The following is a 23,892-nucleotide window of genomic DNA, read 5'->3' on the forward strand; positions in this document are numbered from 1 at the left end:
TTGTAGGGACATGGATGAATCTGGAGAACATCATTCTCAGCAAACTGACACAAGAACAGACAATGAAACACCGCATATTCTCACTCATAGGCGGGTGATAAAAAATGAGAACACATGGACACAGAGAGGGGAGTACTAAGCACTGGGGTTTATAGGGGGAAAAGGGGAGGGCCAGTGGGAGGGGAAGGTGGGGAGGGATTGCCAGGGGAGAAATACCAAATGTGGGTGAAGGGGAGAAAGCAAACAAAACACACTGCCCTGTGTGTACCTATGCAACTGTATTGCATGCTGTGCACATGTACCCCAAAACCTAAAATGCAATAAAAAAAAGAAAAAAAAAAAAAAGCAATAAGCCAGACACAGAACAACAAATACCGCATGATTTCACTTATATGTGGTCTCTCAAAAATTCAAACTCATTGAAACGAGGTAGAATGGTGGACACCAAGGGCAGTATTGGCAGGATTTGGGTGGGGGGTGGGTAGAAAGATTTTAGTTGAAGAATACAAACTTGCAGTTATGCAAGATGAATAGGCTCTGGTGACCTAATACCATGGTGACTATAGTTAACAATAATATATTACGTACTTGGAATTTGCTAAGAGAGTAGATCTTAAGTATTCTTACTACATAAAAAAGTATGTGAAGTGATGGATATGTTAATCAGCTTCATTGTAGTAATCATTTCACAATGTATACATATATCAAACTATATTGTTCACCTCAACTAAATACAATTTGTCAATTATACTTCAATAAAGTTGAAAAAGAATCTTGTTTATAAAATACTAAAAGAAAGTTTTCTTGTGTAACAAACCTGTACATGTACTTCTGAACCTAAGAGTTTTTTAAAAAAAATCTCTAAATATTAAAAGGAGTTTCTAATTCAATACTTAAAAAAAAAGAGCAAAAGATATGAACAGGCATTTCACAAAAAGGGATACAGAGATGAAAAGCAAATGAAAAAAAATGTTCAACATTATTAGTCATTACAAAAGTGCAAATTAAAGCCACAATGAGATATCATAACTATTAAAAAGGCTGATTATACCAAATGTAGGCCAGGGTGTGGAAGAACTGAAACTCTCAAACATTGCTGGTAGAAATGTTAAATGAATGTTGTAATCACTTTGGGAAAGGTTGGCAATTTCTTGAAAATATAAATACATAATACCTGTCTTAGTCTGTTTTGTGTTGCTATAGCAGAATACCTGAGACTGTAATTTATAAAGAAAAGTTTATTTAGCTCACAGTTCTACAGGCTGGAAAGTGTGATAGCATGGCCCTGGCTTCTAGTGAGGTCTTTTGTGCTGCATCATAGCATGGTGGAGAAGGTTCAAAGGGGAAGCAGATAGGAGCAAAGAGGCAAAACTCAAGCGATATCCTGGCTTTATAACAACCCACTCTTCCTGGAACTAATCCATCCCTCTAAGAACTCATCCAGCCTCCTGAAAGCAAGAACTAACTCACCACTGCAAAAACAGCCCCAAGCTATTCATGACCCCCATGACCCAAACACCTCCCACGTCCCAATATTGCCACATTGGAGATCAAATTTAAACATGAATTTTGCTAGAGACAAACCATATCCAAACCATAGCACTACCTACCATCCAAACCAGACTTTTCACTTCTATGTATTTACCAAAAGAAATGAAAGCAATGTCCATACAAAGAGACAAGCATGAATGCTCACAGCAGCTTTGTAATGTCCTAAAACTGGAAACAATCAAAATGTCTATAAACGGATGAATAGATAAATAAATTGTAGGATATTCATACAACAGACTAGTTTCTACTCAGCAAAAAAAGGTCTAAACTATATGGATATACGCAACAACATAGGTGGACTTCATGAAGTTATACTGAGTTAAAGAAGCCAGACTAAAAAGTATACTCAATTTCATTTATATAAAAATCTAGAAAATACAAACTAAGCTATAGTGACATTCAGTGATGAATGGCTGACTGATGAAGGGGAGGCAGGGAGAGATTACAAAAGACCACAAGGAACCTTATGGGGGTGGTAAATATGTTTATTATCCCGATTGGGATAATGGGTTCATAAGTATGTATGTGTAATCAAAGCTTATTATACACTAATTCCAAATAAATGCATTTAACCATAGGTTGATTACACCTTCATAAAACCATTTTAAAAAATAACAAAAGACATAAAATTGGCCATTTCTTTGTAATTGCTAGAGTTGGGTGGGAAGGCCAGCTAGAATTATCATTATAAACTTAGTGTCAACTTGCATAGAGAACCCTGGAGATTGCTCTAAGGAAGTTTACATTTCTAAAAAATGTACCAAGTATTCATTTCCAAGTTATATTGGAATCTCAGCTCCTGGGGGTTACTTTCATAGAAAACAAACAATATGTTTGCCAAATAGAGCAAATTGTAAGAATTCACTATGTATTAGAAATATAGAGTACATAATCGATTCTTTAAAAGAATAAGAACTATAAATTGTTATATTGCAAATATAGACATCACTGACGTTTTAGTTTAATAATAATGATGAGTTTTCCATTTCAGAGTATGAAAACTGTGCACATATAAAGTCACCTTTTCATTGATTCTTAATTTTAGGATCTACATGAAAAACCTTAACTCTGGTTCCAATTTTTTCTTCTCATTTGCAAAACCCACTCCAACATACAATTGATTGATCTGCTGCCATGGAGTCCCCTAAAACTTCAGCTTTGCCATATTGATATGTATCTTTGAAAGTACTAGTGTATATGTGTGTGTGTGCATGCTTGTGTGTGTCCATAATACTTATGGTTGCTGGACTTTAGCTCCCAAACTAGCAGCTGAATAAGAATCTTGCAATCATACAATTTAGGGCTAGAAGGAAACTTAAAAGTTTATTTATTCCAACTTCCTCCAGCCTGCCTCCTACCCCATCATTTACAGAAGGAACTGAGGCTTCATATTAGTTTTCTATTGCCATTGTAAAACACTGCCACAAACTTAGTGATTTAAAACAATATTTGCCAGACGCGATGGTTCACATCTGTAACTAAAACTTTGGGAGGCTAAGTCAAGAGAATCAAGGAGCCCAAAAGTTCAAAACTAGGCTGGGAAACACAGTGAGACCCTGTCTCTAAATTTTTTTTTAATTAGCTTGGCATGGTGGTGTGCGCCGGTAGTCCAGCTACTCAGAAGGCTGAGGTGGAAGGAGCACCTGAGCCCAGGAAATCAAGGCTGCAGTGAGTGGAAATCATGCCACTGCACTCCAGCCTACGTGCCAGAGCAAGACTATATCTCAACAAAACAAAACAAAACAAACAAAACAACTCACGTATTATTTTCTAATTCCGTAGCTCAGAAATCCATTCAGGCTTAGGATCACACAAGGCCAAAGGCAAGATACAGGCCATCCTAGGCTTTTACATGGAGGCTCTGGGGGAGAATCCACTTCTAGGCTCATTCAGTTCTGTGAGGTTCTAGGACTAATATTCAATTTCCTTGCTGTCTGTTTGCTGGGATTTGTGTCAGCTCCTAGAGGCCACTTGCATTCCGTGGCTTATGGCTCATTCTTGCTTCACAGCCAGCAATGGTGTGCTAAATACTTCTTATGCTTTGAATATATCCTACTTCTTCTGTATTCTTCTTCCACTTTTAAGGGCTTTTGTGGTTATATTGGGCCTACCTAGATAATCCAGAAGAATCTTCCTATTTTAAATTCAACTGGTTAGTAACTTTAACTAAACATACAAAATCAATTTTGCCATGTAAGGTAACATAATCAGAGTCCCAGAGATTAGGGCATGGAAGGCCCTTTGGGGCCATTATTCTGCTTGTCAGTGTCCCTGAGAAGCTGAATGACTTGTCTGAGGTCTCATGGTCATTTAGTTAGCAGTAAGAACTCGTTCCAATATACCACGCCACCTCTTGCTGACATATACTCACTGCTCATGTTAAATAGCGTTTTAGCAATCATCATTTAAATGCCTGTAAATGGGCTTAGAGTTAGTAAAACTCTTGCAATTTACTCTTAGACATAGCTCACAAGTGCTGACAAAACTGCTAAAGAATCTAAATGCAGCATAATCATCTCCAGGAATTCTAGCCTTATGTAAAATGATGGATTTTAATTCTATTCCACAGACATACAGCTCAACTTGGAATAAAATATTATGTTTATTATACTAGTTCTAATACTTTTTCAGAAATGATAAGAGCTAAAGTCTGTTGAATGCTTATCAAATGTCAGGAATTTTACATAACTTATTTAATCTTCAGAAAAACCCAAAAGGTAAGTACTGTTGACAAATGGTAAACTGAAGCATATATAGTTTAAATAATTTGCATAAGGTTAAACATCTGCAAAGTGGAGGAACAAGAATTTAAAACATGTAATCTGAGTTATATTGTCTTTGGTCAGAAATGTTAAAGAATTTCTATAATTAAAAGCAATCAGACTGATGGAAAAATCAAGAGGTGAGAATGCTGAAACCCAACAAACACCAAAAAGGAGACTGTTCAAGAAATAGATAGGTCTCCCCACAAAAAAGGCTAGAAAACCCCACAAAATTAGAAATTAATTAGTAGGGAACAGAAAAAATTTGTGATGGTCATAGAGGAACTGCAGAAACTATTCCAATTCTCTGTTGTACAAGCGTGGAGGAGAGGCCATTGATGTTTGACCCCAGGCTCTGCTGTCAAACCTTTTAAATGATGTAAAGGATCAGCTATGAGAACCTTCCAGCTTGAGCATAAGGGACAGGGAGACTGTAGACATGAGAAAAGGGGTAAAGAAGAGGAAAATCAATCAGCACAGAAATGAAAATCCTTATATGCCAAGAGAACCAATTCTCTACTTTGCATATCAAGATGAAGGTGGGAGCTAGTGTCTCTAGCCCAATGTAATAGCTAGTCTCTAAAGATGTACTCCCAATAAATTATGCTTCCTAGTACTCATGCCCTTGTGTACTCCTCTCCCCTTGAATCTAGACTGGTTCTGTGACTTGCTTTTAACAGTGCATGACTTCTGATAAGACATAAAAAGCCTTGCAATATCTGCCTGGTCTCTTGGAACTCTGGATAAAGCTAGTCATCAGTAAGAAGTCCTGCAGATGTAACACTGTGAGGAATTATAACCTAGACACATGAAGAAACAGAGAGATGTCTGGGTAGCATCCAACTGTACCAGTGATTTCTAGCCTAGACAACAGGCACATGAGTGAAGAAAACAGTGTTTAGCCCAGCCAAGTCTTTAGAATCTAAAATTTAGATGACTCTAACACCAGCCACTCTCTGACTGCAACCATGTAAAACCCCAGGCAACAACCACCTAAGTTGAGCCGAATCAACCCACAGCACCATGAGATAATAATAAACTAGTGATTCAAACAGCTAAATCTCAGGGTGGTTTGCTACACAGTAGAGAACTCAAAGACCCAACGAAATCCTACCTGTCTACATGACAGAGTGGAGACACCTGCAGCTAGCCAGCACAGTCGTGGGAAGTTAGTCCAAAGGATGTCAAAGGATCAAACCACCAACTATTGGTAGTAGATCTTTTCTTTTAAAAATATGAAGAGAATCAAGACCACCTGAAGAAACTAGGCATTTGAAGAAAATGAACAACCTTAAACAGAAGCACCAAAATGAATAAACTGACGCATGAGGAAAGGAAGTAAATGTAGAAAACAAACAATGAAAGCCTTTAAAATGTTTATCACCGTGCATTGGATTTGTTTAGCATCATCATCATTTTCTAATAGATTGTTGCTTGAGATATCTTTTATCATCTTGGTTTACAAAAGGCCTTTCTAGGCATGACACAAAGTCCACAAGTCATAAAAAAAAGAAGGCTGACAAATTTAATTGCAACAAAACTTTGTTAACTTTTACTTTTGAAATAACTATAGGTCAATAGGAAATTGCAAAAAAAATTAAAAATATATGTATATATGGAAGTCCCATGTACCCTCCCCCAGTTTCCTCCTATAGTTAAATCTTATATAATTATAGAACAATATCAAAGCACGAAATGGCATTGGTACAATTTGTGAACAGGCATACTTCATTTTATTGTACTTTACAGATACTGTTTTTCTTTCTTTGTTTGTTTCTGAGGCAGGACCTCACCCTGTCCCCTAGTCTGGAGTGAAGTGCTGTGATCATAGCTCACTGTGGTCTTGATCTCCTGGATCAAACCTCCCGAACAGTCTCAGCCTCCCGAGTAGTTAAAACTATAGGGATGTGCCACCAGATACTGTTTTGTTTGTTTTACAAATTGAAGATGCATGGTAACCCTGAATCACATGAGTCTACAGGTACCATTTTTCCAACAGTCTGCGCTCACCTCATGTCTCTGTGTCACATTTAAGCAACTCTTGCAATATTTCAAATTATTTCATTATTATTAAACCTGTTAGGGTGATCTGTAACCACTGATCTTTGATGTTAACATTGTAATTGTTTTGGGGTGCCATGAACTAAGCCAATATAAGATAGCAAACTTAATAAGTGTGTGTGTTCTAACTGCTTCATTGACAGTTATTCCCCATCTCTCTCCCTCTCTTTGGGCAGCCCTATTCCCTGAGGCACAGTAATACTGAAATTAGGCCAATTAATAAACTTACAATGACCTCTAAGTGTTCAAGTAAAACGAAGAGTCACAAATCTCTCACTTTAAATCAAAAGCCAGTGATGATTAAGCTTATTGAGGAAAGCATGTGGAAAGCCAGGCTAGGCCAAAAGCTGGACCTCTTGTGCAAAAGAGCCAAATTGTGACTGGAAACAAAGAGTTCTTGAAGGCAATTAAAAGTGCTACTCCAGTGAGCACAAAAATGATAAGAAAGCAAAACAGCCTTATTGTTAATATATACAAAGGTTTCGTGGTCTGGACAGAAGATCAAACCCAGCCACAACATGTTCTTGAGCCAAAGCCAAATCCAGAGCCAGACCCTAACTCTCTTAATTCTGTGAAGGCTTACAGAGGTGAGGAAGCTTCAGAAGCAAAATTTGAGGCTACCAGAGATTGGTTCATTGATTTAAGGAAATAAGCTGTCACCATAACATGAAAGTGCAATGTGAAGCAGCAAGTGCTTATGAAGAAACTGCAGCAAGTTATCCAGAAGATCTAAGATCACTGATGAAGGTGGCTACACTACACAATAAATTTTCAATGTAGATGAAACATTCTTATATTGGAAGAAGATGCCATCTAGAACTTTCATAGCTAGAGAGAAGTCAATACCTGGCTCAAAGCTTGAAAGGTCAGGTTCACTCTCTTGTTAGAGACTAATGCAGCTGGTGACTTTAAGTTGAAGCGCGTGTTCATTTACCATTCCAAAAATCCCAGGGCCCTTACAAATTATGCTAAATCATCTCTGCCTGTGCTCTATAAATGGAACAATGAAGCCTGGATGATAGCATGTCTGTTAACAGCATGACTCACTGAAAAGTTTAAACCCACTGTTGAGAACTACTGCTTAGAAGAAAAGATTACTGCTCATTGACAATGCATCTGGTCACCCAAGAGTTCTATGAAAGATGTACAAGGAGATTAATGGTTGTTTTCATGCCTGCTAATACAACATAAATGGATCAAGGAATAATTTAGACTTTCAAGTTGTTATTTAAGAAATACATTTTGCAAGGCTCTAGCTGCCATACATAGTTATTCCTCTCCGTCTGGGAAATGTACATTGAAAACATTCTGGAAAGGATTCACCATTCTAGATGCCATTAAGAACATTTGTGATTCATGGAAAAAGGTCAAAATATTTAATAGGAGTTTGGGAGAAGTTGGCTCCAATCCTCATGGATGACTTGGAAGGGTTCAAGACTTCAGTGGAGAAAGTAACTGCAGAAGTGGTGGAAACAGCAAGAGAACTAGAATTAGAACTGGGGCCTGAAGATGTGATTGAATTTCTGCAATCTCATGATAAGACTTGAATGGATGAGAAGTTGTTTCTTATGGATGAGTAAGGAAAGTGGTTTCTTGAGGTAGAATCTACTCCTGGTGAAGATGCTGTGTATGTTGTTGAAATGACAACAAAGGATTTAGAAGATTATAACATTTAGTTGATAAAGCAGTTGTAGAGTTTGGAAGAATTGACTCCAATTTTGAAAGAAGTTTTACTGTGGGTAAAATGCCAACAAACAGCACAGCATGCTGCACAGAAATCTGATGAAAGGAAGAGTCAATCAATGTGGTAAACTTCACTGTTGACTTATTTTAAGCAATTGCCACAGCCACCACAACTTCAGCAACCATCATCCTGATCAGTCTGCAGCCATCAAAACATCAAGACAAGACCCTCCATTAGCACAAAGATTACAACTTTCTCAAGGCTAAGATGATGCCTTTTTTTTTTAGAAATAAAGTATTTTAAAATTAAAGTATGCACATTTGGTTTTTAAGGCATTATGCTATTGCATACTTAAAAGACTATAGTATATAGTAACCTAACTTTTACATGCACTAAGAAATAAAAAAATTGTATGACTCACTTTAGTGCAATATTTGCTTTATTACAGTGGTCTGGAACCAAATGCTTAATATCTCTAAGATGTCTGCCTGCATATAGTTCTATGTCATTTTTTCACACATGAAGATTCATGCAACTACTGTGGCAATCAAGATACAGAACTGTCTCATCATCACAAAGATATCCTTCATGCTACCCTGTTAGAGTCACATCCACTTTTCTCCTTCTCCCTACCAATCCTAATCCCTGGCAACCACTAATCTGTTGTCCATCTTTAAAATTTTGTTTAAAGAATATTACATCGATTCATATAATATGTCACCTTTTGAGACTGGCCTTTTTTTCACTCGCATCCTCACCAAATTTTAAGACCTATGTAGGGTAAAAGAATGGGGAGAATGTTTGCAATATATATAACAGACAAGGCTTATTGTCCACTATGTATGAAGGGCTCCCCAAATCATAATAGTAGCGAACTTTATATAGTGCTTATTATGTATCAGGCAATTCTAGCACTTTACACATATTAATACATTTAGTCCTCACAGCAACCTTATGAAGTAGGTACTTTGATATATCCATTCTAAAACTGAGGAAACTGAGGCACAAAGAAGTTAAAAACTTACCTAGAGTCATACAGCTGGTTAATGGTAAAACAAGGATTCAAATCTAAGCACCATACTCACAACCACTACACATTACTGCCTCTCAACAAATAATAATCAAAAAAGTTAATAATCAATGAATACGAGTCATATATTTTAACTTCTACATGTTTTATGTACATGATCTCATATAATCTGACAACAACCCTATAAAGTGTATAATATTATCTCTCCTGTTACATATAAGAAAACTGCAGGTGAGGAAAGTACAAGTAAAGAGAATGGTAGGATTTGAAACCAGTCCTACTGATCCTAGAGGTAGTACTCTCTCCCTATCAGTATACTACTTCCACTCTATATTACTTTAAACTAGGAGCTTGAACTTTCTCAATTATACCCTTTCTTTAGCCTTCTGAATACCTCTCTCCATACAAGATTCTTTTCCTCTGTCTTGAACATGCACAATCTCCTGTATACTGGTGCTATGGGGGTTAAATTTTCCCATTTGTCCCCTCTACCATTTTTATCCTTTTTTCCAATTCATTTCCAAAATATTCCAAACAGGTGGGGGATCTACTATAGTTATCTCTAATTCCTAACATCTCATTTATCTCTTGCATTTCTCCTATCTGTTCTACATTTGCTTTAGATAGGCCATATGTAAACAATTGCAATAAAGAGTACAGGGTCTGAAACTTACCAGCCTGGGATTGGATCCTTGCTCTACTATTTACTAGCTCTGTGACCTTAGGCAAGTTTCTTAACCTCCCTGATATGGTTTGGACATGTGTCACCACCCAAATCTCACATTCTATTGTAGTCGCCAGTGTTGGAGGTCAGGCCTAGAGGAAGGTGACTGAATCATGGGGGTGGATACTTAATGAATGGTTTAGCACCATCCTTTTGGTGCTATGCTGATGATAGAGTTCTCACAAAACCTGGTCACTTTAAAGTGTGTGGCATCTCCCCCCCACTTCTTCCCCCGCCTGTCCTATTCCTGCCATGTAAGATGCCTGCTTTTGCTTTGCCTTCTGCCATTACTAAAAGTTCCCTGAGGTCTCCCCACAAGTAGATGCTGTCATGCTTCCTGTATAGCCTGTGGAACTGTGAGCCAATTAAGCATCTTTTCTTTATCAATTATGCAGCCTCAAGTATTTCTTTATAGCAGTGTGAGAATGGACTAATATACTTCCCATCTGTATAATGTGGAAGATGCTAATAGTACCTACCTCACAATGTCTTTGTGAAAGGTTAAATAATATATTAGATTAAAAGCCCTTAGTATGGTGTCTGGCACACACTAAGCATTCAGTGAATGATAGCTATTATAAAGATGTTTGAAGTTACTACTGAGTCCAGTATTCAAAATCATTATGCTTTTACTCAATATTCTTTACTGTTCAAGTACATTCTATACATATATTCTTTACTATTTATACCAGCTCCTCCAGGATACTGAATCATCTTGTGTCTGTTGCCATCTAACTGTCATCTTCCACCTCCCTGTTCCCCATCCCCTATAACCAGTTACAAATATTCTTGATTTTTCCATCATAATGTCTTTCATTTTCATCATTTATTTCCATTTCCTATTCTGGAATCTGAGAGAAAGATTCTTTATTTGTATGGTTCATGACAAGTGCTAACTTGTATTGTTTATGGCTATACTACGAAGTGTAAAAAAAAAAAGATAGGTCCTAAGGGTAGTGTGAGACTGGCAGATCAGTCAAAATTGTATTAATTCTAACACCATTACTTATGTGAAGGAGAAATAAAATCCTTTAGGGACAAGGAACTGCTGAGAGATTTTTGTCACCACCAGTCCTGCCTTACAAGAGCTCTTGAAGGAAGCAGTAAACATGGAAAGGAGCAAACAGGCCCAGTCACTGCAAAAACATACCTAATTGTAAAAACCATCAACACTATAAAGAAACTGCATCAACTAACAAGTAAAACAACCAACTAGCATCAAAATGGCAGAACCAAATTCACACATAACAATATTAACCTTAATTGTAAATGGGCTAAATGCCCCAATCAAAAGACACAGACTGGCAAACTGAATAAAGAGTCAAGACCCATCAGTGTGCTGTATTAAGGAGACCCATCTCACATGCAAAGACACACATAGGCTATAATAAAAAGGTGGAGGAAGATTTACCAATCAAATGGAACGCAAAAAAAAGAAGGAGTTGCAATCCTAGTCTCTGGCAAAACAGACTTAAAACCAACAAAGATCAAAAGAGACAAAGAATGGTATTACATAATGGTAAAGGGATCAATACAATAAGAAGAGCTAACTATCCTAAATACATATGCACCCAATACAGGAGCACCCAGATACATAAAGCAAGTTCTTAATGACCTACAAAGAGACTTAGATTCCCACACAATAATAGTGGGAGACTTTAACACCCCACTGTCAATATTAGACAGATCAATAAGACAGAAAATTAACAAGGATATCCAGGACTTGAACTCAGATCTGGACCAAGTGGATCTAACAGACATCTACAGAACTCTCCAGCCAAAATCCACAGAATACACATTCTTCTCAGCACCACATCGCACTTATTCTAAAATTGGCCACAAAATTGGAAGTAAGACACTCCTCAGCAAATGCAGAAGAATGGAAATTATAACAGTCTCTCAGACCACAGTGCAATCAAATTAGAACTCAGGATTAAGAAAGTCACTAAAAACCACACAACTACATGGAAACTGAACAACCTGCTCCTGAATGACTACTGGATAAATAATGAAATGAAGGCAGAAATAAAGATGTTCTTTGAAACCAAAGAGAATGAAGACACAATGTACCAGAATCTCTGGGACACATTAAAAGCATTGTTAAGAGGGAAATGTATAGCACTAAATGCCTACAAGAGAAACGAGGAAAGATCTAAAATCAACACCCTAATGTCAAGATTATAAGAACTAGAGGAGCAAGATTAAACCAATTTAAAAGCTAGCAGAAGACAAGAAATAACTAAGAGCAGAGCAGAACTGAAGGAGATAGAGACACACAAAAATACCCTTCAAAAAAATCAATAAATCCAGGACCTGATTTTTTGAAAAGATCAACAAAATAGACCACTAGCCAGACTAATGAAAAGACAGAAGAATCAATAAATAAATCAATAGATGCAATAAAAAATGAGAAAGAGGATACCACCACTGATCCCACAGAAATACAAACTACCATCAGAGAATACTACAAATACCTCTATGCAAATAAACCAGTAAATCTAGAAGAAATGTATAAATTCCTGAGCACTTACACCCTGCCAAGAGTAAACCAGGAAGAAGTTGAATCCCTGAATAGACCAATAACAAGGGCCAAAACTGAGGCAGCAATTAATAGCCTACCAACGAAAAAAAGTCCAGGACCAGATGGGTTCACAGCCGCATTCTACCGGAGGTACAAAGAGCTGATACCATTCCTTCTGAAACTTTTCCAAATTTTCCAAACAATATAAAAAGAGGGAATCCTCCCTAACTCATTTTATGAGACCAACATCATCCTGATGCCAAAACCTGGCTGAGACATCACTAAAAAAGAAAATTTCAGGCCAATATCCTTGATGAATATCAATACAAAAACCCTCCAAATCCAACAGCACATCAAAAAGCTTATCCATCAAGATCAAGTTGGCTTCATCCCTGGGATGCAAGGCTGGTTCAACATACGCAAATTCGAATGCCAAATATGTAGGCAAGAGGTAGAATAGTTTCGTCTTCATAAATCATCCTCTAACCCCCACTTCGATGATACCAAAATACTCTGTGATTGTATTTCTTTCATGATTATGAGCTTATCTTCCCCATTAAGTAGTGATATCCTTGAGACCACCAGAGACATGCATATTATTTAATCTCTGCATCTTCAATGCCTAGAAACAAAATGACTGATACATTGTAGGAATTCAAATGTGAAAGAATGAATTTCCACTGCTATCAACCTAGTTTCAGGCTCTTATTACTTTATATTTGAGCTACTTGCAACAATTCGATCTCCCTATCTCTCAAATTCTTGCATATTATTGCTATTAGCATGTCACTATCCTACTTGAAAACCTTCAGTGGGTCCCCATTTGCCTTTAACCTAATATTCAAGGATTTCAATAAATGACTCCAATTTACTTCTCTAACTTTATATTTCATTATACTCCCTATATAAAACTTATGCTAAAGCCTCTTGGATCCCTTAATTACCATATTCTAAATAGATCATGTTGTCCTCATACCTACTTAGGCTATAGCCCCTACTACAAATGTCCTAACTCTTCCTTTCTGTATTCTAAATCCTATCCCACCATCAAAGCCTCACCTTCAAAGAAGACTTTCTGATGCTCCTAGTCCATGATGATCTAGGCCTCTTCTGAATTCCTATACCAATTTGTCAGTTATCCCCATTTTCCATGTGTTGTCTGATATTGTTACCTTTATACATACCTCTTTCCAACAAGACTTGTAAATTCTTGAAAGTGGTGCCTATGTTTTCCACATGGTGTCCTTTGCATAAAAGGTACTAAATACTTCACTGGACTAAATTACTGTCCCCACACCTGTTTTGTGCTCACTCTGATCTTCCTGCCAGTAATTCCTACTCCTTCACCTATGCAAATCTTACCCATTTCTAAGCCCCCCCACCTCCACCATCAAGCATTCTCTGACCAAGAGAGCTAACAATGAACTTTCACTCTCTCTAAATTAATACACTATTTTTGCCTATACCATAATACATTTCTCATATTTGCATTTTATTGTTACTCAACTGATCAAGCATATATATGCTTTATCTATTACAGCAGGCTATAAATTCACTAGAGAAATGTATATTTCTTGTATCTACAACCAGACCCCAGACAACATGTTGCACTAGGCACAATTTTGGTTGATAAAATAAATGTCAGTGCACACAATGAGGTAAGGAAAATTGAACTCTTTCTCCAAGAGCAATCAACCTTTAGAAACCTAAGAAGCACCCTTTTTGACAATAGCCTTGGAAAATAATTTTTGGTTAAGTCCCCAAAAGCAATTGTAACAAAACCAAAAATTGACAAATGAGACTTAATTACACTAAAGAGCTTCTGTACAATAGAAAAAAAAAAACTATCAACAGAATATTAAAATATTCACAAACTATGCATCTAACAGAAGTCTAATATCCAGAATCTATAAGGAACTTTAAAAAAATCAACAAGCTTGTCAGAAAGGTGATTAAAAAAAATCAAAAAGCAAAAAACAAATAGCTCCATTAAAAATGGGCAAAGGACATGAACAGACACTTCTGAAAAGTATACACGCTCCTTACAAACAGATGAAAAAATGCTCATCAGCACTAATCATCAGAAAAATACAAATCAAAACCACAGTGAGATACTATCTCATACCAATCAGAATGGCTATTATTAAAAAGTCGAAAAACAACAGATGCTGGAGAGGCTACAAGAAAATGGAACACTTATACACTATTAATGGAAATGTAAATTAGTTCAGCCACTGTGGAAAGCAGTTTGGAGATTCCTCGAAGGACTTAAAACAGAGCTACCATTAGACCCAGCAATCCCATTACTAGGTATATACCCAAAGAAAAATAGATTATACAAAAAAACCCAACATGCACTCATATGTTTGTCACTGTGCTACTCACGGTAGCAAAGACATGGAATCAACCTAGGTGTCCATCAGTGGTGAACAGGATGAAGAAAATGTGGGATATATACCATGGAATTCTACGCAGCCATAAAAACACAATGAAATCACGTCCTTTGCAGCAACATGGATGGAACTGGAGGCCATAATCCTAAGTGAATTAACATGGGAACAGACAACCAAATACTGCATGTTCTCACGTATAAATGGGAGCTAAATATTGAGTACACATGGACACAAACATGGAAATAGTAGACACTGAACTAGTAGAGGGGGGAGAGATGAAAGGCGTGTCACTTGAAAAACTACCTACTGGGTACTGTACTAACTACTTGGGTGCAATAAACCCATGTAACAAGCCTGCATATGTACCGCTTGCATCTACAATAAAAGTTGAAGTTAAAAAAAAGCAACTCCTCTTTCCATCTCAAACACCCTAAAACCAACCTCCCCTTCCAGGGAAAAAAAATCAAACTTATCTACCTCAACAAAATGTATGTATACTGAAGATTCAGGAACTGAGTATATATTCCATACCATCTTCATACCCTACAGACTGGAACTATGAGTCCTAGAAAAAAACTAGTTCAACCATTATGGAAGACAGGGTGGTGATTCCTCAAGGACCTAGAAACAGAAATTCCATTTGACCCAGCAATCCCATTACTGGGTATATACCCAAAGGAGTATAAATCATTCTAATATAAAGACACGTGCACATGTATGTTCATAGTGGCACTGTTTACAATAGCAAAGACCTGGAACCAACCGAAATGCCCATCAGTGAAAGACTGGACAAAGAAAATGTGGTACATCTACACCATGGAATACTACACAGCCGTAAAAAATGATGAGTTCGTGTCCTTTGTAGAGACAGGGATGAATCTAGAAACCATCATTCTCAGCAAACTGACACAAGAACAGAAAACCAAACACCACATGTTTTCACTCATAGGCGAGTGATAAACAGTGAGAACACTTGGGCACAGGGAAGAAAACAACACTCACAGAGCTAGGTGATGAGTGGAGGGGTGGGGAGGGACAGTGTGGGGGGTGGGGAGGATGGGGAGGGATAACACCAGGAAAAATGCCTGATGTAGGAGACGGTGGCAGGGGTAATGGAGACAGCAAACCACCATGGCATGTAGGTACCTATGCAACTATCCTGCAGGATGCAGGAAGTACACATGCACTCCAGAGCCGAAAGCACAATAAAAATAAAATCATAAGTAATGTTCACTACAACAAAAAAATATGAATGCCTTACAAAGTACATTACAGGGATATTCAACCTGAAAAAGGAAGACAGAAAGATCCAGGGTGATAACACTTATCAATACTGAGCTTAGATAGTGGCTGTTACATGGGACTATCTGAATAAACATGATTAATTAAAATCCCAGGGGCCAGTTGATGTTTGCTTTTATTTCTCAGTGGCTGATGATAACCTTTTAGATCTATCCCAGAAAGGAATTATTATTGAGCATGAGGTCTTCAATTTTGTACCTATCTCTTTTTCTATATTATCAGTATATTTATCTCACTCAGCTAGCATGCCATTTCTGCAACCCACCTCAAGTACTTATTATTACATTAACATAACAATGTATTTCAATTAAATATATAATTGTAAAATTTTGCTGCATTCCTAAGTATGATTTTATTATATCTTAGGGCCAAACATTTTTGGAGGTAAATCATTTTATTTGTATAGTATGAGTTTATGGAAAAATAATACCATATAAAATTTCGTCTGAACAGAACTTTTCAGGAACTCATTTAATGTGTAGAATTTAGATAGCTCTGAAATACTTTATTATAACATTCAACAATGTGTTCAAAAACTATTATATTAATAAAACAATACCAGGCTTTATGCAAGAGGAAGGTTGGAAATAAAATGGTTAAGATGCAAGGCTTTCTGTTCTTTATTTTTACTTGATGAGCCTCAACAAATTGCTTCCCTATACCTCTTATCTTATCTGACTTCCAAGGGTGCTCATCTGGACTTCACAAGCCCGCTCTCCTCTGTTCTTCAGTTTAGGTTGGTAATGTCAATCTGATCTCCTACATTCTTGTTCTGTATTTTTATTTGGTGCATTGACTTTTCCAGATCACTATCTCTAGGTTTCTGATTCTATCTTGGTAGTCTAATTGCAATTCAAAATCCCTTTGTTTGTTTGATTTAGTATTTTTATCACTGGAATAAACCATAACTGATTAAGCTCACCTAATCAGCGTCAAAAAAAGGGCCTGACCCCTTTCACCAATAACAACATAAATGACAAATGCTAAAATTACAACTAGGAAAAATTATGCACCAATACTGATACGGAATTGAAGGAAAGAAAAAACTAAAAGCAGGATGTTAGGATAATGATATTAGATGTGATCTTTTTTGTTTAAAAATTTTCATTATGCTCATGGTATGTTTGTAGAATTTTTTAAATAGATGCAAAATTTTAAGAGACGGACTAAAGTCCAAGGTTAAGAGTAACAGTAACTTAGTTGCCGTAAAAGTGTTCAGGACCCCTGGATCAAATCAATTTACATCTAGCACTAAGATAATTTGTAAATGAGACTTATAAATTAAAGAAGTTTTTCAGGAATTATGGATAACTGGAGGGGTGATAAAGACTGGGGACAGGAAAAGTTCTGATTGTCTTTTTTTTAGGAGGTGGTGGATTCCCAAACCATACTACTCTGAGTATGGGCCACAGACCAACAGCATTGACATCACGGGTGAGCTTGTTAGAAATGCAGGTCAGGCCCCGTTCCAGACTCACCAAATCAGAATCTGCATCTTAACAAGATATTCAGCCGATTCAGCTGATCATATATGCATTCAAGTTTGAGAAGCACTAACATAAAGCAACAAGGATTCACTGAGAAAGACATAGCAAATTAACCTTATTTTATCTTTTGCAAGTTTACTTAAATGTTAATGTCAGTGAGTAAATATAATCTAACAATTTCAGAAAAATGACTCAATAACGGTATCAAGTCATTCACCTGCTTTTCTAGAATCCAAAAACTATGCTCTTCCCTTAAATAGTACCATATATTACTAGAATCTAATAAGCATATAACCTGTAATTGTCTGCTCTCTGTCTCCTAATAAAGCTTGACTGTAAAAGGTGAAATTGCACACACACACAAAAAGATCACTTAAGAGACATAGTATTTCCATCCATTCTATGTGTGAAAAATTTTATCCCTGCATCAAGGTGGATCATCACAAAAACTAGGTCTGAACTACATTAGCTTGGTCTATTACAGAACTTCATTCACTTTCTTTCCTTTTTTTTTTTTTTTTTTTTTGAGTAGTTTCGCTCTGTTGCCCTGGCTAGATTGCAGTGGCACAATTTCGAAACCTCCATCTCCCAGATTCAAGCGATTCTCATGCCTCAGCCTCCTGAGTAGCTGGGATTACAGGTGTGTGCCACCACACCCAGCTAATTTTTGTATTTTTAGTAGAGATGGGGTTTCATCATGTTGGCTAGACTGGTCTTGAACTCCTGACTTCAGATGATCTACCCACCTCAGCCTCCCAAAGTTCTGGAATTACAAGTGTGAGCCACTGTGCCCGGCCACTTGGTTCACTTTCTAACAGTTAATGTTCTGCATGCTTAGCTTCGATTGCTTAAAAAAACTTTACTATGTAAAATATACTAATGCATTTGCTATAAAATTACTAAAAACATTGTCCATTATATAATGCAACTTCCTACACTGTCTACAGAAGCCAAATATGTATCATAAATGAGTGAAGCAGACTAAAAAAATCCACTGCCAGATAAGTAATTAAACTTTATCATTAACTGAGTGATGGTAGAAGCACATTAACACATGGTATGAACAGGTAAGAAAAGAGAAGCTATCTTTTAAATTTGAAATCTAAAAATATAAATAATTTATCAAATTTTACTTTGAAATTGATTACTTTGTTGACTTGTAAATAGAAACCTAAAATTCTTTCTTCTATACTAACATATCAATGTCCATATGGGCTGATAGGGAGAAGTAGATACTTAAGTGGAAATTTGTGTACTGTATCAAGAAGACAGTGGAATGAATAAAATGATGGATGGCCAAAAGCAGCAAATGTCTACTGCATACTGATATTTTAAAGTTGTCTAATTATGATTGAGTACCGCACTACAATGCAGCTCGATTTCTTCAATTCGTAGTTCTTTATTGATATTAGTAAAATTAATTGAAAAAGACAAAATAGGCAATATTTTTCATTACCATAATGCTGGAAATCAGAAATCTTAGAATTCACTCTTTAAACCTACAATTGTGAATATGTAGGTTAAGTAATCACTTCCACCTCTGAACACCAATTTCAGCACAGAAAAGTAAGCCATATTACTCCTTGTCAAAAGCGTTTCCCATAAATGACTTCACTAAGAACACATGAATTAAATTTTACATCTGTGTAACTACTTATGTGCACTTTTGCAAAGAAAGATTCAGAGTGTCTATATGAATTGTCTTATTCACTAAAAAGGTCAATCATTGAAATGAGTCAGGGATTTTCCCTTGGATGACATGAACAAGTTGAATTCTTTCAACAGTTCAAAAATATCTCTTCAGCACCATTTAGGTGCACTACATCCCCAAAAACTCCTCTTCAGAACTGAAGTGTTTATTCCCCAGTTGCTCTTTGGGAATTCCCTAGGCTGAAAAAAGCTACCACACCGAAGATTATGCTCTTTTCCCAGGGTAAATGGAATACAGAGACTAGTCAACATCGGGATATAAGGACCAGCCCTGTGACCTTAGCTGAGGACAATTCTGAGGGACCATCTCAGCTTCAGAGCTCCCAATAAGTAAGGCTGAGTCCTTCTGACTATACCTAGGCCAACTTCTCACATAAGTCCAGTTGCATCCCCATCCCCTCACAGGTGCTGATCCTGAAAGAACCCTTTAATAAATTATCTTCATGTTAACTCCCACCTCAAAATTTGCTTCCAGGGCAACCCAACCTGTGACACACATCACATACAACTGAGCCCCCTTATCTACAAGAAGCAGAAGCAGCTACTGTATTGTGCATCAAATTCATCCAAAAATAAAAAAGCAATGATCTCTATTGAAGCCACAGAAGAATATCTGGTATACATGTATTCTTACTATATACATGTTTCATTTTTTAGCTTTTTAGGACAGTGTTCCCTGGTGAATTATACAATTAATACACTGAAGTTTTCTAACTTTAAAAACACTGCTGCCTTGGATTTAAGTTTCATATCGAGTCTTATGTTAACATTAATCATTGCATCATTCTGTAGTCATACTTATTTTGACCAGTCTAACATTAAACTTAAGACACAGGTGCTATGTTCAAAAGTTCTATCATATCAAAGTTCTCTTTGACACCACAAATAAATATGCTTAACTGGGCGTTATTATTTATGTCTATGCAACAGAAAACACCAAAAATAAATTACCCGCTTCAAGTAACTTCTCCAATAAATTCTCAGCCATACCTTCAATGTGCCAAACAACAGCATTTCTGGTTAGACTTGGATTTGAAACTTAAGAATACATTGTGTAACTCAATCAGTAGACACTTTTTTGTAAACTTGTCATCTGTAAAAGAGCTATTGCCTGGGCAATCTTTTCCCTTAGTATATAACTACATAACTGCATTTTACAACAGGAACACTTGTTTTATTCACTTTCCAAAATAAACCCAGTTGAAATTTCAGTTCTTTTCTTGAATTGATTGTTTTTCATTACACAGATTTTCTATGTACTGGTTGTAGTTTCTACTATACTTTCTTTCATTATGGACTCTTGGGTTGTATTCATTGATGCAAACACACTTTGCATATTAAACACACAATAATTTATTACTTCTATCAGAGAGGAATTTATTGTTTCCACTTTCTTACCAAATCTTCTCAGCCTAGCTTTCGTTTTACTTTGGATAGAGATGTGGGTGCCATATTTTATTTTCCTCTTAGATATGCTATAGTAACAACACAGCTTGAAGATATAGGATATAGTACAAGATATAGGAAAAAATAAGGAATTCTGGGGACTATGACAAACTGGATAACACATACCCTATGGATAAAGGTGGCAACTGCTACTCAGCTCCAACCAATCGTTGCTTGTGGAAATACTGGCCAATTGTTTCCAGATTTTAACTTTTTCAAGAGAAATAAAAAAAAAAAAAAACATATTTTTGTGTGAAATTTCCTGATTGTTAAATGTTGGCCACTAATTCAACTATATGCAACACAACTCTGGCCATATCCAGCCCATAGTACAGCAGTCTGTAAACTTTTTCTTGTGACTAATTGCTTTAGAATGTAGTATTGAAGGGGAAGTTTTTCAGTCTTTATGTATTCCTTCTACTACAGTAGTAAAAAGTGTAAGCTCTGTAAATATATTTAAATTCCAGCTCTGCTCCTTCCTGGCTATGAAATTGTGGGCACATTACTTTTTCTATCTAACCCTCATTTTTCTCACCTGAAAAATGAGGTTACTCAAACAAATTACCTTAGAGTATTTCATAATTTATAATGCAAAGAACTTAAAATAGTGCCTAGTACAAAGCAAGAATCAGTAAATGTTAGCTTTTGTTATTTAATAATGAAAATTGTATAAAATATCATATTGCCCCTTTTCCCTGGCTGCAAGAAAGCTTACAGTTAAATTTAATGCTCTACCACAGCGACTGTATTAGCCATTGTGTTTGGCATGTTTGCTTCCTCCTTTTCAGGGTTTTGATATTCTATTTTAATTTTCAAAGCTTTATTATACAATTGAATATAAGAAGCTTCAAATTCTTTTTGGAAGAAGAAAGGGTATAAACAACCAAAACTTTAAAAAATAAAAATTAAGTTACATGAAATTTTTGTGAACAAGATGAAGGTAATAAGCCATCTGGCTATATAATTGGGTGGATTTATAACAGGTTCAATGACTGTACCCTAAATAGCATCAATTAATCGATTGATGTTAACTTGGAGATTAATCTAGGCTGCCACAAAAGTTCTGGCCTCAGTTTTCCCCTGTTTATCGAATTATCTGGAATTAGAAAACTATGGCCTACAATCCAGCTACTTGTTTTTATGAATAAAGTTTTATTGGAATAAAGCCACACATATTTTTTTATGATTAGTCTTTGGCTGCTTTTCCACTACAACAGCAGAGTTGACTGGTTGTGACAAAGACTGTGTGGCCCACAAGCCCAAAATGTATACTTATATCTCACCCTGTAAGAAAAAGTTTGCAGACCCCTGAATTAGATGAAGACAGGTGGCAATACCAAATTTCAAGATGACACAGACTGGGAGGATTAGTTAATACATTGCATGACAGAACTGAAATTCACAAAGATCAGAATAACTGAAAAAACAGACTGTAACAATCAGGCTGAAATTTAATAGTTTATAAAGTATGGTAAATGGGTACTTAACCATAATGGAGGATATCAGGCATTAAGAGCAATTGATATTGTAAAGATAGAGTTTCATAAGTCCACGAAACTGACCATGTGATGTAGCTGACAGAAAAGAGCTAATTTAAATGTTGTCTGCATTAAAAGAAATACAGAGTCTAAAACAGTGCTGCCCAATAGAACTCCCCTGTGATAATGGAAATTTTTTTTAACCTGTAATGTCAAATAACGTAGCCTATTAGCTACATGTGGCTATTGGGATTTGATACTTGGCTAGTGTGAAGGAGGGACTAAATTTTTTTAAAAAAATTTTGAGACAGTCCTGCTTTGTTGACCATGCTGCAATGCAGTGGCACTATCATAGTTCACTGTAACCTTGAACTGCTGGGCTCAACTGATCCGCCCACCTCAGCCTCCTGAGTAGCTACAACTACAGGCATATGCCACCAGACCAGCTAATTTTTTACAAAATATTTTGTAGACATGGGGTCTTGCTACATTGCCCAGGTTGTTCTCAAGCTCCTAGGATCAAGGGATCCTCCCCCCTCAGCCTCTCAAAATGCTGGGATTCTAGGTGTGAGCCACTGGTGCCCAGCCAAAAACTGTCAGTCTTTAGAGAAAGGGAAATCAATTCTGTACCTTTCATGATCCATCAGCAGTTTAGCAATGTTCAGACAGAAGTCTAAGGGCACGTCAAGATGTAGTATTTCCATGACAGCTAACAAGATAAAAAAATGAAATAATTATTATCAGTTTCGTTTCTGAGGAAGCTAAGCTATTTTCAGTAATTTTCCTCTATTCAGAATCCACTTACTAAATGTTTGCCAAATACCATGTTTTGCCTAACAATTTATCAAAATCTTCTTTTAAAGTATTAACATCCAGTGCTGGAGAGTGTCATGACACAGGCACTCTTGCACGGATAGCAAAGTAATCTGGTGCAATCCTTTCAAAAAGAAACTTGGCAATACTACATGCTAAGAACATTGGGGTAGAGAGTTTGGTATCTGAAGTCAGACAGATCTAAATTTAAAACCACTTGCTACTTGTATGGCCATAGGCAAGTTAAGCTCTCTATACCTTAGTTTTGTCACCTGTAAAATGGAGAACATACCACCAATTTCTCAGGGTTGTGGAGAGTATTACATGAGATTATGCATGAAAAGTATATAGCAAAAAACCCAGCATTTAATAAATAACAGGTGCTATTATTATTATTCCCTTTAAGAAATTGTGCTTCTGAAAAGTCACCTGGAATAAATATGGGGAAAATTTATTAACAAAAATATTAAAAGCAGTGTGAATTATAATAATAATAGAAAAGAAATATACACTGTATGTCTATTGTAGAATAGCAATAAACTATTGTGCAACCATTAAAACTGTTGAATATGAAATAACATGGAAAAAATGAATACAGACTAATATGAAAAATATGTTAAGATTAGTAAGTGAAAAACTGGAGCAAAGTTTTATGTACTATATAGTCACAATTCTGTAATACAAGCAAAGTAAAGTAAGATAGAAAGTATACTGAAAATAAGTGATCAATTTTCTAAAAGTGATTGTGTTTAGATTCTATTTATTTGAAAAATATTTAATGAGCATATGCTCTGTGCCAGGCACTGTGCTTCGTGCTGAGAACCCAGCAGTGGATAAAACAAAACTAAAATTCCTGCTGTCAAGGAGCTTCTAGTGGATGGTAGGACTATGGGTGTTTTTAATATTTTACAAAAATGTCTTAAATTACTA

At 36.4% G+C, this 23,892-nt stretch overlaps 1 protein-coding gene across 2 annotated transcripts in view; it reads right to left on the minus strand.

Moving 5' to 3' along the window:
- Positions 1-23,892, minus strand: part of TEX11 (testis expressed 11) — a 359,673-nt gene that overhangs the window by 176,266 nt on the left and 159,515 nt on the right. For both annotated transcript variants that reach the window (XM_035288474.3, XM_078362393.1), the window contains exon 13: positions 22,780-22,858. In XM_035288474.3, coding sequence (XP_035144365.3) covers positions 22,780-22,858 — 79 coding nt within the window. The remainder of the gene's footprint in view (positions 1-22,779; positions 22,859-23,892) is intronic.

The sequence above is a fragment of the Callithrix jacchus genome, chromosome X (assembly GCF_049354715.1).
Source record: "Callithrix jacchus isolate 240 chromosome X, calJac240_pri, whole genome shotgun sequence".
NCBI classification, from domain to species: Eukaryota; Metazoa; Chordata; class Mammalia; order Primates; family Cebidae; genus Callithrix; species Callithrix jacchus.